The sequence below is a fragment of the Tinamus guttatus genome, unplaced genomic scaffold, assembly GCF_059628265.1.
Source record: "Tinamus guttatus ecotype Peru unplaced genomic scaffold, ASM5962826v1 Tinamus_guttatus_pri_ptg000150l, whole genome shotgun sequence".
NCBI lineage: Eukaryota > Metazoa > Chordata > Aves > Tinamiformes > Tinamidae > Tinamus > Tinamus guttatus.
Window position 1 is genome coordinate 2,200,634 of NW_028288684.1, and position 17,770 is coordinate 2,218,403.

The window sequence follows — 17,770 nt, forward strand, 5'->3', positions numbered from 1 at the left end:
GCTCCAAACATGCAGTTACTTAGTATTTGCACTATTAAGAGCCTTGAAAACTCCACTGCCAGGGAGGCCTGATACATGTGTGAAATATTGCTAGATCGTGTTGTAAAACTAGATTTAGGTCTGTCAGTGTGGGCTCAGAAATAATAGAACTTCACAACATAAAATAATGATTCAGTACAGATTCAATGTGAATCTTCAGAGGTATTCAGAATATTTTGATAGGTTAAATTGACACTGAGTGTCTTTTGAAGTAATCAGATACTGAATATTGATGACATCCTAATTTAGATATGGGATGAGGTTTATGCTGTACAGAGTAGAATTGGCTTGGCCAATCTGGGAGCTGTGAAACCTTGTCTTATACAGGTCAATGCAGTAAGGCACATTTTACAGCAAAGATCTCACAAACTATGTGAGACTAACTATTTTATTCAACTGATAGTATTTCTTAAAAACAACAACAACATTAATCTCAATTAAAAACTTGCCTGTTATAGCCAAACTTCACTGGACTTTGAAGAAATTTCATTTCCAAACTTGGACTGCCTCTGTCTGAATTACATTAAGCAACATCTGAAGCTCTAGAATGTTTTGAAATGTTTAAAGTAAAATGGATAAAAAAAAATGTTCCTATCTCTAGAGTCTCATCTACCACTAGATGCATCTGCCAAAAGAATTCTAACTCATCATTGTTTTACTAATAACCTAAAATAATCAGAAAATCTGGTATAATTTTGATCACCACCACTTGGATTTATATAGCATTTTACACTATTGTCCCAAATTAGTAGCAAAGTAGAAACAGATAGTCTAAGAGTCGAAAGTAAGATTCAAGTAAAACCAGAAACTAGTTAACTATTAATGACCAAGACAGGAAGAAGAAGCAGGGTTTATTATATGTTTGTCCATGTACCTCCTAAAATGGCCTTGCTTTGAGTACACTTACTTTGCCTCAATATCAAAGACAAAGCTTTGGTTCCAAATGTGGTAGTATGGCTGGAGTGGGATGAGTTTGACATCAAAAGATGGTAGCTCTGCAGAGAAAAAAAGAAACAGAACCAGTCTGAAATATCCCCCTCCATCCCAAAATATATTTAGTGTGGACATAGGGTCCTCAGCAGCAGCTGTGTCATTCTGCAAATGTGCTCTTACTAAGCTACACTACTTGCTGCTATAAAGGTAGCCAGAGAGATGCTTGCTCTTGAGCACAGACAACTTGCAGTAGTTTCTACTGGTCTCTCACCAGATTTTGCTAAAGCAAAATCTTTGTTTTGTAAAAATACAATTTTCTTATAATTCTTGTCTCAAAGGAAAACTGACCGAATTTTAAAATAAAACATTAATTCAGCACAAAGAAATCAAGTAATTATTTCCACTTTTTTTGAATTTCTACACTTAGACTGTTTACATAATGCTCTTTTCTTTTCCCTACAAAAATCTCCACTGGAATGTGGCAACAGCTTCAGCCAATGTAGCAACTGCAGTCTACTGCTAAGAAACTCATCATCACTTTTCTATTATTCCAATTTTTATTGGAAACATGTTTTCACAGATATTCTGCATTTTTTTTCTGCACTAGGAAAGCACTGCCAAAAAATATTGAAGTTACTAAATTTATATAGAAATAAGTCTTGTAGCAAATTTAAGCTGTCAGATTTAAAAGTCATTATTCCATCAGTCAGACTTAGCAATGATGAACTGGAACTCCTTGAATCACACCTGTAGTACCTAAATAGAACCACTTACAATCACTGCAGTATATCTTCTAACAAGTAGTGGTGGTTTTATAAATTTATATTCCAGAGTCAATATTCTCTTACCATATTTTTTAACTTCAAATTCAGCTGAAGCATTTGACATTTCATAATCTTGAAACCGGGCCGTGATTTTCCAGGTTCCAGGCCTAAAGTTCAGATTTTGCATAAAACAATTAAGACTTCTCAGATATTGTATTTTACTAATATATTTAAATTATCTCTAAATATGAAAAATAAACCCCCAATAAATTGAAAATTCCCCAGTAAGTTGAATACTAGTATTTTGCTTGCTTTGATCATATACAAAACCAATTTATTAACAAATTTTGCTTTGCTTGAGAGAGCAAGCATTAACAAATTATTAACATTAACAAAGTATTAACAAATATAGTGGATACCATTATCCAAGCATTTATGAGAAACAGCAAGGTAGCATAGCTTGAGACTGCATTTAACATGCTATACCTCTGAAAAGCCCACAGAAAGAGAGAGCTCATTCTATACTGGCTTTTAATTATCTACGCTATGAGATCAGTTTTATTCTAGCTCACAATTGAACACTGAATACTAAGTAAAGGCTTAATTCTTTTGTCATTTAATTACACTTGGAACCCTTACAGATAGGCTTCCCGAGTGGAATTTGTAGGTACTCCTTGAATGGAGTCGTATGATCAAGGCAGATATCTAGCAGCCACCACTGGCTCTAATTCCACACCACAGCTGCTCTCACAAGCGATCAGAGCAAAATTAGCTGCTCTAATGTACTTGGTATTTCTCTGCTGCTCCAAAAAAGTGCTAATACGTATAAAATAAATGAAATAAAACAGTGTCCCTGAATTGTCCTGGAAACCATTTTTAGCCTGAAGAAAGTTTTGCTGCAAAGAGGCATTTTGCCATAGGACTTTTTTCGTAAGCAAGGCACAGGAACATACTCAGCAATATCAGGTATTTCAAAACGTTCGTTAAGCACTGTTTTTACTCTCCGTTCAGACTTTTGAACCACCATTCCTTTTGAGTTCTGTTGAGGAGAGAACAAGCAAATACAAATTTATACAGAAGGTGCCAAACATTCATGGCCAAAAACTCAAGCCCATGAGACCACGAGAGAGTGGTCTATTATATTCTTACCCAGTTATTCACCCCTCCCTCTCTACTCTTGATGTTGGCCAAAATCACTAGAAATATGTAAATACATAATATGCAAATGCCACTCCTTATTTAAAAAGGAAGAACAACTGTCCAATAAACCAGTACTGTTCTTCTATGCCTCGGGGAGGGGAAGCGGAGGCAAAGCTGCCCATGGAGCTGGTTCGGTGAAATATTTTTCACAATGCGAGGGCAAAATAAGAGCAATGTGGAGAGGAGTCGTGATTATAGTCCCACTTTTGGATCTAGTAGAGCTTCCTAATGGTGAATATGGTAAAGAAGCACTCGATAAAACTGCTCTTTGCATACTCACTACCACAGCAACTTGAATGGAGTCAGTTATTGGCCTCATAGCATTGTCCAAAACGAAGACCCTGTATTTTACTGTGTAACAGAAGAATAAAATGCATTGTAATATTCATTTATAGCCTCTCTATTCTCTTTCTAGATAGTAATTATTGCATGCTTTTAACTCAGTTTCTGAATTTCGGACAAAACGCCTTCTCTTCAAGAAATGAAATGTGAGAAATTTCAATGACAGAACTTGCATTCTTACATAAGCTTTGAGCATTACATGAGTGACCACATACATTAGGCCTTTTGAAGCAACTTCTGAAAAATATATGGCAAATATCACCTCAGTGCTGTACTTCTTCTGTGATCAAGGACTGCAGCCAAACTCAACTGCTTTTTTTGACTTTAAAGGTAAAGTTTGTTAAATTTTGACCTTCTAGTGTTTTTACCTATATAATTGTTAAAAGCAGTAAAACATTTGTGACCGCAAGTTGCAAAATATGTTATGTCAGGAACTGCAAAACAAAGGAAATTTTTTTTGGGGGGAGAGGGTGGGAAAATCTTCCATTTTATCTTGTTTTCTTGAGGAACATCATGATTATGGTCTTTTTGTTGTTGTTGTTGTTGGGTTTTTTTTGTTGTTTGTTTGTTTTTCAGGAAAAAGATTTACTCTGGCTCTTGAAAGAAAGAAATATAGAAAGACTCCTCCACTGCCTTGGTACTTCGTGACGTGAGGGTGCCATGATGGGCAGTGCAGAGCCTGCAGAAGCCCTGGCCACAAAACATGGGTTTAAGATTTAGTGTGGTGTACACATAAATATCTGCGGCCTATTTTGGAAAAATCAACCTATTATTGCTTTTTACAATTATGCTTTTGTTATATCTATTTTCAATATCTGAAATGCAGCGTTTGTGTGTTAACCTTTGGAAGTTGGCGTGTATATAGGTTTATCTGTTTGAATAAAAATGTAGCCTTTCTTGGAAGACAGGAGGATGCGAATAGTTTGAACGGCCTCCCTGAAAAGGTGCCTGCTTTCGGTGACCAGCAGAACATAGGGCAGCCTTGTCCTCTTGAACATATCAGTATTCGCATTTTCCGGATTGATCTGAAAACAATGAGAGAAAAAACCCTGTAGAATCAGGTAGATAACTTGGAGGTATGTCAACCGAGAGGCCAAGCAACAGGTAAAGTACTTATATCTTTTAATAGTACTGTTCTACAGAAGGATAATCAATTATGTCTTTCTATTGGGCAAATATTTCTTTGTCAGCAAAATATTATTTCCTTCCCCATTTTATGATGTGGAACTATGGAAAACGACACCTTTTCCTTTCCAATGACAATAAATCAAGCCCAGTGACTTTTTCTTCATTCTACGGGTATGTTATATTCTGGTTACCATGCCATTTGGCAGCTGTAGCAGCCTCCCATAATCCTTCATTTGCTAAAATCTTCATCATGAAATTAGATCCTTGCCTCCTGGCAAGGATGTCTGAAAACATCCTGTGCAAAAGAAACCTGATTCCATCCTTCAGCTCTCGCTTTGGGACTAGTCAGAGCTAAACAGGCACTTGCTGTGTACTTTTTTCTTTTGACTTCAATAGCCCAAATCAAACTAAACCATACCAAATACTCTAAGATTTCAAAGAATAAGGTCAAAAAAAAAAAAAAGATGCAAATTGTGCAAATTGGAGTGTAAAGTAGAGTCAGTTAATCAAGTTACAAGGTTACATAAAATTCACAAGCTGTGGATTGAGAGACTGTGCATTTTTTAAGGTTTTCTCTATTTTGTGAAATAGCCAGCATGCAATGGATATGAATGCATTATAAGAGCCAGAGAAATGGTAAAAACAAGAAATCAGATCCAAAAATTAAATGTAAAAACCTTGGACTTGCTTGTTGGGTATAAAAGAGCACTCCCTGTTGTTCATTATTTTATCAGTGAATATCGGCTTTGGTGAATAGAGAGCTGCTTCCACTGGGATTGGTGTTTTGTTATCTTCCTCTAACAATACCTATTTTCTCTGTTCCAATATATTCCCAGATTATTTGATTGGTTTAAGATTATGATTTACATTATTAAAATGGCCAACTCACCGTTATTTTTTTGATCTGCTGGTAGTTGTTCCCGTGGTTAAGGTTAAAGATGGTCCTTGCTGATAGGAGCTTGTTTTTTGTCTCATCTTTGAAGTATGCTGTAACTTCGACAGGGCTCTGGGCTCCGTGAACTTGAACTGTTACTGTCTCAGGTATGCCCAAGTGCACCACATTTGGGGCAGTAATAAGAAATCTAAAACCACATAGAAATACATGTACTATCATCTGGGATACATTGACCAATATGTTGGCAGATTTTCACACAGATGTCCAGAAAATACAAGTTTTAGAGAAAGTTTATAATGTTTATTTTCTCCCCAAAGGTAACTGTCCAATTAGATGAACTAACACATAAAAATCTTCACTAAAACAGAGAAGAGGCACATCATAACCCCAAAGATAGAAAAACTTTGCTTTCTGCAATGTATTTAATCAGTTACAGAAAGGTCAGTGATTCTTTTCCAAGATTTGTTGATCCTCTAGTAACCGTCAGAATGCTAGAGATAAACAAGCCAAAATAAAAGCATGTACATCATGCTTTAATAGAACATTTTTGATTATACCTTATTGAGTGGAGAGCTTTCTCCTTGGAAAAACATTTTACTTTTTATAGAGACTTTTTACCTCTTTAAGGCTTTACAAATTTTCAGAGTCCCAGGAAAAGGATATTGCTGATTACCTGTCAAGTACACAAACTCTTCCTACTTTCTGTTTCAATAGATTTTTTTTAGGAGTGAAAAATTAATTTTTAAAAATGTACTTACGATGGTGCTTGCAGTGTGTTGGATAATAGCGAACAAAAGCTCATCAAAAATATTAGCCTTTCCATTGGAAGCCTCTACAGCACTGGTGCTGTAAAACAGAAATATCAAAAAGCCCCTCTCAATCCACCCTTGAGATTCAGATTGTAGGAAATGGGCTGGTGGCACATGGTAGCAAAGAGCATTACCTCTCTGGGTTATTTATTAATAATTTGCAAAACGATGCAACCAATAATGGTTGACATGCTAGCGACATACAAAGGGAGATTCATGGCCTGAGGGAGATTCATGCTAGAGACTGCCAGAATTCTGCGTTTGATTATTCCTTCATTCTCTTTCAAGCTGCAGTATTTCCACATGTTAGTAATTTAAAATCATGCGCACAGAGAAGTTTTCAGAGTACAGAAAAGACAATCCTAAAATCACGCACGACACCACAGCTAAAGCAGTGGCTCTAAAGCAATTCATAATGGGGACACGTGTGAAAAATATGTCCCTGTTCTATGACACTCTATGACATTACTAGCTCCAGATATGTCTTTTAGTCCAGCAAGAGTGAAGGAAAACCCTCTGGTTTAGGTAGCACAAAAGGAGCTGCAGTGGAAATCTGCCTGTGCGAGTCTGTAGTGCTACAGGGGAGCTCATCTGCTTTAACATAAATATTTGAGGAAACGGATGCTTGTGGGTGAGCTGATCTACCCAGGTTTCCCTTATGGCTGAGACAGAGGGCTTTCCCAGAGGGTAGTGAGTCTCATCTTAATATAAATGTATGAGATGATTCCACAGCAGCAGGATTTCCCAGCTGCACCAAAAGGCGCAAAACACCCTAAAAAGCAGGTTATTCAAAAATAAGAACATATATTTATACATGTCTGAAGAAGAGCTGTTTGTACAGGAATCAGTTTTTACTAGAGGCAAGGAAGGAACAAACTGAAACTCTAGTCAGGACTCATTTTTCAAACCTTTGCCAGATTTACCCTCCCAAACATAGTTCTGTTGACTCATGAAAATGGAAAAATGCCCATCTGATCTACAGCTCAAATCCCAGAAGTGATCACAAAGCTGTCCGACAGCTCTAGTGATAAACTGCCAGTTGGTATGGTGCATTTAAGCCGGTGTCCTTAATCATTAGAAACAAATGCCTTAAAGCAAACTATATGGACAACCAGCAAGCCTATCTGTAAGGTGAACTCCAAGGCACAACATGGGCCCTGGCTGAAGGTCAGGAAAAACACAGATGGACAGTGACGGCTTCCTGCGTATTGGTAGACAAGGGAAGTGTATTTCTGGCTTCAAACTCAGAACATCACAGGTTGTTTTACTTTGTCCACTGTAGCCATGGATTTCTTCCAAGAGCCTAAAAATTGACCAGAACAGCTCTGGCACCTGGACAAATTAGGTCAAAGGCTTCTTACAGCTTCAGGTGGTAAAATTAGTATGTTGTGGAGGGGCAGGAATTATGCCACAGTTGAGAAAGGCAGGAGTTACCATGCCTATCAAAATAAAATATGTAGAATATTGTATGAAAATATTATTTTCTGTGTGCTTAGAATTACATTTTTTTAATTATGTGAATTAAGTTAATTTCTTGATGTTACCAAATTATATAAGTACCAAGCCAAAGGACAAAGATGACCAACTTCAAATAGCCAATGGAATCGTGGACCCACTGAAATGTCGGCCATGACGATGTGAAGATGACAATGGAGACGTGTCATTAAGGCACTGACTCTGGTGCCTGGCTTCCCATCCCAGCCTAAGGTAATTCCAGGTGCAAAAGAGACGCCTGTCAGAAGTAGCTGGATGTAATTACTTTTTTTTTTTTTTTCTTGATGTTAGGGAGTTGCAGAGAATCTGGCAAGAAAAATCCGGGTCCAGGCAGCTCTTTGCATTCTCCAGGCCTTAAAGCTCTTCCTCCCTATTGTTTGTGGGAGGCAGACACTAGACCCATGCAAGTGGCATTACTATTGATCTGTTCTATTTGCTACTATCTCTAAAACTAGGCTTAATATAAATAGTAAATCTTATAAATCTATTGCCCAGATTATGGTTTGGATCATTTGAATAGTCTCATGGTATTGAATGAAGGAGAGAATCCAGCTGGGAAAGAATTGTAAGGAGACCAGCAAGTGATACCTGGGCTTGCCCGTGATACTCATGGATTTGGCTTTCTCAGGAGGCATCAGCTACAGGACTAATAGAGCTCGCTTACAGTGGAAAAACAAAATGTTTTATTTTGTTTTGTTTTGCTCCAGGCAAATGAAAAAACAAACAAAAAAGCACAACCTGCACCCCACACTCATGGCCCTTTCCTGGAAGAAATCTTTCTGAGCTCTGCCAAAGGAAAGTTGACCCGAGTGCTGGTGGCATTTGGGGGTTCTGCGATGTGCTATCCTGAAGGCAAAGGACAGGAAACGTTGTACTTGGGTCACACCAAAACCTCAGTCTTTTCCCTCTCCTTTTAGAGGACAGGACAGGGTATTTCCTTTGTTGGTCTCGCTTGTTGGTCAGGGGAGTGAGATCTGCTTATGTGGCTACATGAATGGGTTGGAGTCTGTTAAGTGTTTGAGTTAAGAGTGTGTTAAGCTCTGTAACCTGTGAACTCACAGAGAGACCTTCTTGTGGATCACTTATCATGTGGACATTGCAAAAGCTGTTTATTTTTATTTTTATTATTTGTTTTTAATTAGATTTACACACTGTTGCTTCCTTGTGAGGAATGCTGAGAGATGGTGGAGTATTAAGATGACGCATACAGATGTACGCAAGTAAAGGCTGTCTGCAGATACAGTTTGCAAAACTGGTAACCGTTAATGCTGGTGATAGCTTTTTTTTCTTCAAAATATCAAACTATAACTGTAATGAAATAAGGATTCTCTCAATCTCGTTCACCAACATGAAAATTTATTTAGTCCAGTAATTATTTATACAACTAAATTTAGAATTTCTTAGGCTGTTATTTGTCCAGCTCTGAATTTGTATAAAATGATCATGGCATGAGTAGTTTTGCACTGCAGATCCTTTCAGGCTGGCTGTAATTTCTAATATATCACAAAATATAATATTTCATTTGGAGGTCACATAATAGGTACAGATAATTAATATAAATGTAAGTCTATTTTCACATTTATATTTTTTGCGATTAAATGTATTTTCACATTATTCACTTTATTTCACATTAAATGTTAATATAATAAAATTCTGCCATTTGAAAGTATCCAGCATATCGATGTAAGAGCAAAACCGAAAAAAAAATCCCTAAACAAAGTGACCTGTCTTTTTCTAAAGTCGAAGTCCCTTCATATTTATTCATCAACTTTTTTTTTGTCAAGTACAATATTGATTCTTGATTTGACCCTCAGTTCAACACAGTGTGTGGAAAGCGCTGTCTGGGGTTTAGGTATGTGTAAAAAGGAACTAGTGAAGCCCTAGCTCAGCAAGACTGGCTGGATTTACTTTGAATATATGCTATCTTTCCTTTCAAAAATTCATTTTCAACTTTGCAGGTTTTCACTGCGTTTCAAACACCAGCAACAGTTTTGGTTCTCCAGCTTGAAGCCCTTCCAAGGTGACTTTCCCCCTTCCTTGGCCTGAATGTTAATAGGATCAAAGTCTGCTTTCGGTTTCTAGCTCTAGTCTTTCACCTCTGCCTGGTCGGAGGGTACAAAGGACAACTTCACAAAGCACATTTACAAATAAGCTTTGCAGTGATATCCTCTTTGCTAAAATACAAATTGCAACACATGCAAAACTCAGTATTGCACTCCTGGTACTTCAGAAGAGTAGATTTTTGAAATCTTTTTCCAACAGCAGACCATGAGGGTGTAATTCAAAAAAGCCCTCGTAAAGGCAGGACAACTTTAGCTTAACACTGATGTAGATTAAAATTACTCGTTTTCTTCTTAACTGTAATCTCGACAATATAGTAAAAAGTTAATCTAGGTTCCTAGTTGCTTTTGCTTTGAAGAATGGCTATATTCACCAATATTTGTTCTGTGTTTTAGATTTCCTATTTGCTTCAAAAAACACATATATTCTCTTTAAAAGAAGAATGCCAGTGCATTCACTGAGGAGCCTGGGTTTGTTTGTGCATGTGTGTTGGGGGCAGATCATGCAAAAAAAAATCATTTTTTTCTCATGGGTTCTCAGTCAGGAGAAAGCAGAAAACTACAGGAGCTGAGAAAGAAAACAGCTTGGCCATGATCGTCATGTCCAGGGATGTGTGGTATTACCATTACACTCAAACATCACGAGGCAAGGGCAGTGTTAGTCACCAATCCACTTTTTTTTGTTGTTGCTGCAAGTTCCATCAAAAAGGTCAAAAGAAACCCATTTTTTCCTCCATAGCAATGATAACAAAACCATATTACCTACAGAATTGACATACTCCAAATATTTTGAACTTTCCTCCTTTCTCCAGTTTTCCAAACTTTAATTAAAATTAGTTGTCTCTTACTGGGATTTCTTTATTCTCTTTTTTGGGGAGGGAGGAAAAAAGTAAGCAAAAGCAAAAAGAGGAAAACATCCCGAACATGTAATATTAGCAGAAAAAAAAAAGAGATTTCAGCCAGCCAATAAGTATCACACATGCAGTGCTGTGGATTTGGGAGCACAGCATGAAATCAAGTAAATCCAGTGCAGAATTTAGAAGATGTAATTTATAAATATTCCTGACCCTTATTCCCTGCATTTCCCAATTAACTGTTCAATGGAGATACTCTAACTTTTTGACATTTTCACAATTACACTCCAAAATGTTTCACAACAAAAAGGGAAGAAAGTTGCATAAAATCCCAAGGAACTGCTAGTCGTGTCTCTATCTGCCACAGGCAGCTTTTTTTTTTTCCTCTCTTTTTTTCCTCCCCTTATTCTGATCTCTGAATTAAGTTTAAAACTTTTGTTTCCCTCAGTAGCTCCACACGCCAGACACAGGGAGACTCTTCACTTCTCCTAAGAGTTCAGAGCCAAGCCAAGCTCTGCTCTGAACTCCGTCGCACTAGAGTATGCGGCAATCAGCTCTAGTGTCAGATCAAAAGCTGTCCTACTTGTTTTAATCCCTTGATGTTAACATTCAAGGGTAAGATTCAAAAAGACTATGACTGGCAGGAGAGTTTTATTTTTATCGTAAATGAGAAGCTGCTCCGTTGTAGCACATTTCAGTGCTGCAGCGTCTCCTGGGGTGTAGGAAGAACATTTACCGTCCTGCTATAATAGAGTTAAATCCGAACTACTTTTGTAGCAGCTCAGTGGGACAGTTACTCAGGCAACTCAGATCCCTTGCAGCCACCAGGTAGCTACTTGGAAGAATAATCTTAAGTGCCATATTCAGCCCAGATATGGCAAGTAGAACAGAAATCTTCTCTTTTCAATAACCCAGTTTTGAAGAAAACCATCTCCAGCAAAATGATGCAAAAGATTCAGTGGTGCTGGTGCAGAGGGAATTATTGATGTCCTCAGAAGATGGGCTGGATATACCCAAAACCCTAGTAATGGTATTTGGGGGGCCATGGTCAGACATGTTCCAGCTAAATTATACTGCTTTACTCATTGTTTCCACAGGAAAAAAAAAAAAAAAAAGTGAAAATATAATAAAATGTGAACACAAATGATGTTTTCATTTATTTGGTCAACACATCTTGAAGGGAGGCAGGATCTGGCCATGATAACGTGGGGGTTACATTTCCAGGCCATTAAGTGCTGGATTTTTACTTATCTCCTAAATGAAGATGCTGTGATCCAGTGATGTTGAAAATAACACTGCATCTGTGGCCCTGCCAGCAGCAGATACCAATGATGGTATCATTGGCATCAACCATGTCTGCAATGGTTGCATGAGCCCTCCCTGCTGAGAAAAGTGGGCCTGGAGGTCTCCTGCCATCGCTGTTGGCACAGCAGAGCTCTTGGACACATCCCTTGGCTCTCCTTCTTCTGTATGTGCTGGGGGCTGCCCATTTGTGTCTGCCTTCTGCTCGGTGTGCTGGAAGAAGAGGTGATGGAGGAAAACTGCAGGCCTGAGGGGCCTTCTTCCCACGGCAAAGATGGCAATGACTCGTATAGACCTAACTCACCTTCCATTCATGCTGTTCCTGGGCTGCTTGGGCATCATCTCATCCCTCATTCAAAGCCCATCAGCTCCAAGGCTGATCAGTGAGGCAGTTTCCTCCTCAAGATCATGGGCAGCAAGAGGGAATTAAGCCTAGTTTGTATCGAGCAGCTCAGTCTTGGGCTGTTCCGCTCTGACTTACAGGCTTTTTTATTGTTCCTTGCAGCTACTGGAAGATTTTGTAATTTAATTTGGGGTCATCTCCCATTTCACGGACATTTACATCTCTGCTTGAGCAATTAAAAATAAATAAACAGTCATCAGTGAAAGTATAACAAAGTAATGTAAAGTAACCCTAAATTTCCAAACACCTCCTTTTTCTTTGATGGCTTTGGTAGTTTGTTGGCTTTGGTAATTAACAGCGCTTAATATTTAAGACTATGCCCAGCTTCAGTTACTTTGGAGATACCTCACTGACTAATTGGATTTACTTCCAAATTACCCTGTAAATATCTGTCATGGCTTTGCTGCATTTGCTCTCCACTGAAATACAGAAACATTTTAGCTCACTGTGTCAGCATCAGTGCCTCTGACCTGGCTCATATCTGCAATGTGAATATGCTGTGAGACAAAGAATCTCTCAACTAACTATAATTTGTTAAATCTTACAGTGTGTGTCTGTTGCTGTCATTAACAGCATCAAAGAATCTTTAGAGCAGTTCAGTCCAAAAATATTTTTCCCCCTCTATTATATTGCTAGAAAAGGCTCAAAATACAGAGTATGCTCTTTGTGCACTCATAAACTGAAGCCTGTATGGAAAGGCCAACAACTCAAATATTTTACAGAATAATCCCATCTTTGTAAAATGCTGCAGCATGTGCATAAATGGGTTTGTCCTCTTACAATATCCTCTAGGCAACATTTGTCATCTTCTGTGCTGGCTTCCTCATCTGTGCTTTCTGTCTGTCCTTTCCCTTCCAGGGATCTCTTTGTGCCTGCTTGTGAAGCACCACCGAAGAGCCCGGTGAGGCCAGGAGGGGAGGTGGATGCCTCCGGCCCTGATGTACGTATGGAGTCCTGGTGCCATCCAGCGGGCAGCCGTGTACTCCACCACATCAGCAAATTCTCCCAAGCATTTGTGAAACTGCCCGTCCTGCTTTCTGAGAGCCCTTCCTGCAGCTCATGCCGTTGGCAGGACATGGAGTTCACGCCAGATCCATATGCCCAGGTAGAGCTGCCTGCAGTGCAGTCTCCTTATGAACGACTCAAGTGTTTGAGCTCTCATGACAAATAACAACAGCAAGTGTTGTCTGAAAAACAATTCGTGTTACCCTAAAAGAGGCACCTATTTTGGTCTGCTCAAAGGATTGCTTAAACATTTGCATGGGGGAAAAAAAAAAAGGAAGAAAAAAATAACAAAAAATACCCCCACCCCCTCCGCCCAAAAAAGAAAGGAAAGCAAGCAAAACCTCAAAATGTGGTCCAACCCATTGGCAACTCAGAGTCAAACACACGTTATCTTCTGAGACACTTCTGGCAGAATTCACTTCAGGACACTGGGAAGGACTCAGCTCTTGGCATCAGACTTTTCCATTACCTTAATTCATCTGCCTTTGGAATAAACTTGCCTGGCTACAAGTTCTGGTTTCTGTCCAGCTTTGTAGTCTGCTGTCCAGTCTCTTATTTTTCAAAAAAAAAAAAAAAAAAAAAAAAAAAAAAAAAGCACTAGATAAAGCAGTAGTGTTCAAGGTATATTTTGAAGGTAATTTTTTATAAAGCCAATGTGCTCTCTGTTGGCAGAGCAGTTCAGAGTCAGTCAGAAGCATCATGTGCTCCCCAACGATATCTGTTTCGTGGTGTTAGATGCTGGAGGGCAAGATGAAATGGTTTGTGCTGAGACCACCACAGATTTTTGCCAAGAATGGGGCTTACTTCATTTGTGTCCTTCTGAAGCAGTTATCACCTGATTCCACTCCAAGACTTACGGACCTTCTGATTTACTACAACACGCTCTTCTCTTCCTACTGCCTGGGATTCAAGAGCTTATTGGTGAAAACAGATGACTTGGAAATGTGGGGCACCTTTTCTCTGTTCCAGCTAAATTCTCCCCTCCAACTAGAATGGAGGGGAGAATATTACTTTAAATCACCATAAGCTCCTCATATTTCATGGTAAGCAGGGGGCTAGTTTGACTTCCAATACAAATTAAAGCACCTGAAGGTATTGTGAAATAAGATCAGTTATTTAGGAATGCTAACACCTTTCTGGTACACAGGAATAGGCAGAGAATGTCTTTGGTTCTCTTATCATAACACCTGTCTCTTAAGTTACTAGAACATAGAGAAAAAACATAGTTATTAAGGATATTTATCTCACTCTTATTACTTATTCCTCTTTGAGTTCTGCAGATTCTGGGATTCTGTGAAGGGTTTTTGTAGCAGGCGCGAAGACTGGCTTAGCTGTACTACTGCCTTTGCTGTAACCCCGGGAGAGGTACCCCCGACCATGTCCTGTCTTCCACCAAGCAACCCACAAACACTTCTTGTGTGGCTATATAGATCCCCCACCTCATTCATTGCTTGGCTTGGCAAGTAACAGGAGTGCATAGATGGTGCAACTATGTTCTGGGTTCGCCCTGGAGAGGTTTTACTGTTGTACTCACTTTTGTTAAATCATTAGAAAAGCAGATTTCAATGTACTATTCTTAGCGCCTATCATATAGAGCAGAAATCTGTCCTGCTCACGTTGTCTTCCACTGCAAAGAATTCGATGAAAAGAAACTAAAAGGCCACTGAGGACAGCCGTAGCTTCTTAGAAAAAGGCATGCCACTCATCATTAGCAGTCAGAGAAAGGAAAATAAATCTTTCCTCATATGTAAACCATCCAGGCAGACTGCCAAATTCCATGTTTACATGAAGTTTTGGTGGCTCCTTGAATGGCAATAGAGGAAATATAGGTAGGAAAATCTGTGCAGAGAGGTCTGCTCGTATCTAAAATGTTCCCCTTGATTTAGGGCAATAGAAGACTAAGATCATGGGATTAACCTGTGGAGGCAGTAATGGCATAATAAATACCTCTGATGCTCTTTTAAGGGAAAGGAAGCATCAGCAATATAGAAACTCTGGTTAAAAGTTATAAAAAAGGTGAAGCTTTGGGACTGGGCTTGTGTTTGGATCTTCCCCTTTCTTGTGGTAGTGTGTGAGTAGGGACGACCAGAGCATCTCATCAGCATCTCTGCATCGGTGCCAGGAGGTGATGGAGATTTTCCCAAAGCATCTCTAGAGAGAGGGATTTATGGGTTAGTGTATGTGGAGATGAGGGAGCCCAGGGTGGGTAGGAAGTAAAGCAGGTGCAGCGCTCTGTAAGGCCTCTTTTAAAGAGATACTGGATGAAGTATCACCTTCATCCTCCCGCTTCTCTGCTCAGGGCCAGTGGTCAGTGCTGCCCTACTTTCCAGTTTCCTTGGAAACCTTTCAGAGAGTGTTTATTGTAACAGCTCGGGAGCGAATGGCATCACTGAAGAAAAACTGGTGAGAGAGAAGTTGATAGTTTACAGGAAGTTAAGAAATGAGTGACTACAAATGTCTGCATTCAAATCCACATGTGCCTGCATACATCCGTGTGCCCACACATGCACGGATCTGTGCATTGCACAGATTCCTGGAGGTTACAAGAGTTTCCTTGGGACTGTGCAATAGCTGAAAAGAACAGGAGGTGGCATGTTTTCCACATTTTCACTCAGCCAAAAACGTACAGAAAGGAAATACAGGCATGAAAAACAGTAAAAGAATATAAAAAGAAAGAGCTATGTTCAGATGATATCCAACTTGATAAATCTCTGCACTTACCAATCTTATTAACATTGAAGACTATTTTCCCTATTTTTGTGATTTTTCCGTTTTTTTCCCTCTTTCTTCCCAGAAAATTAAGAAGTGAAAATATCAAAGAAACAGATTGAAGACGATGATGGAACTGTTTATATTTAAGTAACTAAATTATGATCATTCTGGACAGTCAAAGTGGCTTTGCAAAATCATTACCTTAAACAAGTGCTTTTAACCTGCAGGTGTCCTTTTGGTCGGTCTACTTTTCTTTAAAGGAAACATTTCTCTCCTTTCCTATTGATCTGCTTTAAACAGCAGTTTGGCCACAGACTGAGTGACAGCAGCGTGAAAAAAACCCCCATTTGCCACAAATGTTTGTGACTCACCAGGATGCTCCTTGTGTCTCTCTCTTTTTCTGAACGTTGAATTCAGGTGTCCTAGCCCTGCAGGGCTGCTCTGAGCCAGACCAAAACAACCTCTGCCTTTCCAGGGGGTGCCATGAGCTGTTGGAGAGTTAAGGCTACGTTCACGTGGCTTTCAGGAATAAAGCTGCACCGTTGCTGTCCCTTCGAGGGGTCTTGGACTTGGCCCTACAGCAGACGGCTCTTCTCTGTTTCAATTCACTGGGTCCCTGGGAAGCTGATGAGATTTTAACTTCATACTTTCGCCCAATGAAGGAGGCTCTAATAAAATGCCCGAGGCATTGGGAGAAGGGACGCAGGCAGCTCGGATGCCGGCAGCAGGTCTGAGCTTGCTGCCTTGCCCTGAAAATGGGGGCATTTTCAGGCCACTGCGTTAATGAGCAGTGCACAGAGCACAGAGCTGGGGAATGGCAGCGGAGGCAGCAGCAGCCACCCAAGGAGAAGCTGTTGCTCCCGCTGATGATTTCCAGCCCCCAGGCTGTGGGTGCAAGGTGGCTGGAAATGCTGCTGCTGCAGCGTGGTGACACAAAACGGACAGAACAAGCACCAAAGCAGGGACTTGCAGAGAACCTGCGTCATTTGACTTGTGCGAGAGCTTCCTTGCGGTTTGCTGCGGCTCTCCGAGCACCAGCCCTTTGGATGGCCCTGCCACGCTCGCACGCTGCAGCTGGCCGTGACGGAAGGACTCCAGCTGGAAGCAGGGACAGCAGCTGCTGGTCCCGGAGGGATGGCTGCTCGCGTTGCCATCTGGAAGACAGTCCTGAACGGCCCCTGCTTTGCCTGCTTCTAACTTAAGCAGAGCAGATCAAACCTGTGTCCCTGACCCTGGGACCTGGCAGGTGCCTGCTCAGCTTTTGGCCAAAGCTCTAGCTGCTACAACCCCTTCCTAGGCACCTGGAATTCTGAATTCTAGCTCAAACCACCTCAATCTTGTGACATTATTCCAAGGAATTACGTATAAATAAAAAAGTGTATTATATAATGCAAAAAAGATAACCTCCCCACACAAAATATATACCATTTCTAGTATATTTATATCCATTATAATCATGTAGTATTCACAAATAAATATTAAATGTAACAATATGTAAACTCTTAAATATACTTGTATATATTACGGACTACTTATACAATAAAAAACAGGCTGTGTGTGTGTGATTTTTTGAAGTCATATTTTGAAACCAATCATTTTGTGAAAGAATAAAAATTCTTGTTTGTTTCTCAAGAAGCCTGGGATAATGCATATTGTCACACTTGACAGCTCCAGATGGGAATTGCAGGCAATGCCTAAAAGCTGCAAGCATTTCTTTGAGTTCTTGGCATCCCTGCTAGCCTTCACAATGCTGTTATGGAGATCTAGTGCACAGATCCTGCGGAAACAAAAATTTTCTGAGGGAAAAGTATCTCCCCAGCAACTTCATTC

At 39.7% G+C, this 17,770-nt stretch overlaps 1 protein-coding gene across 1 annotated transcript in view; it reads right to left on the minus strand.

The window, feature by feature from the left end:
- LOC104570586 (complement C4) overlaps positions 1 to 6,178 on the minus strand; it is a 37,338-nt gene extending 31,160 nt beyond the window's left edge. The window contains exons 1-7 of the mRNA XM_088522296.1: positions 6,060 to 6,178; positions 5,296 to 5,488; positions 4,120 to 4,303; positions 3,217 to 3,287; positions 2,690 to 2,775; positions 1,821 to 1,903; positions 947 to 1,034 (exon numbers count right to left, since the gene is read on the minus strand). Coding sequence (XP_088378422.1) covers positions 947 to 1,034; positions 1,821 to 1,903; positions 2,690 to 2,775; positions 3,217 to 3,287; positions 4,120 to 4,303; positions 5,296 to 5,488; positions 6,060 to 6,124 — 770 coding nt within the window. The 5' untranslated portion in view covers positions 6,125 to 6,178. The remainder of the gene's footprint in view (positions 1 to 946; positions 1,035 to 1,820; positions 1,904 to 2,689; positions 2,776 to 3,216; positions 3,288 to 4,119; positions 4,304 to 5,295; positions 5,489 to 6,059) is intronic.
- Positions 6,179 to 17,770: the final 11,592 nt, after the last annotated feature.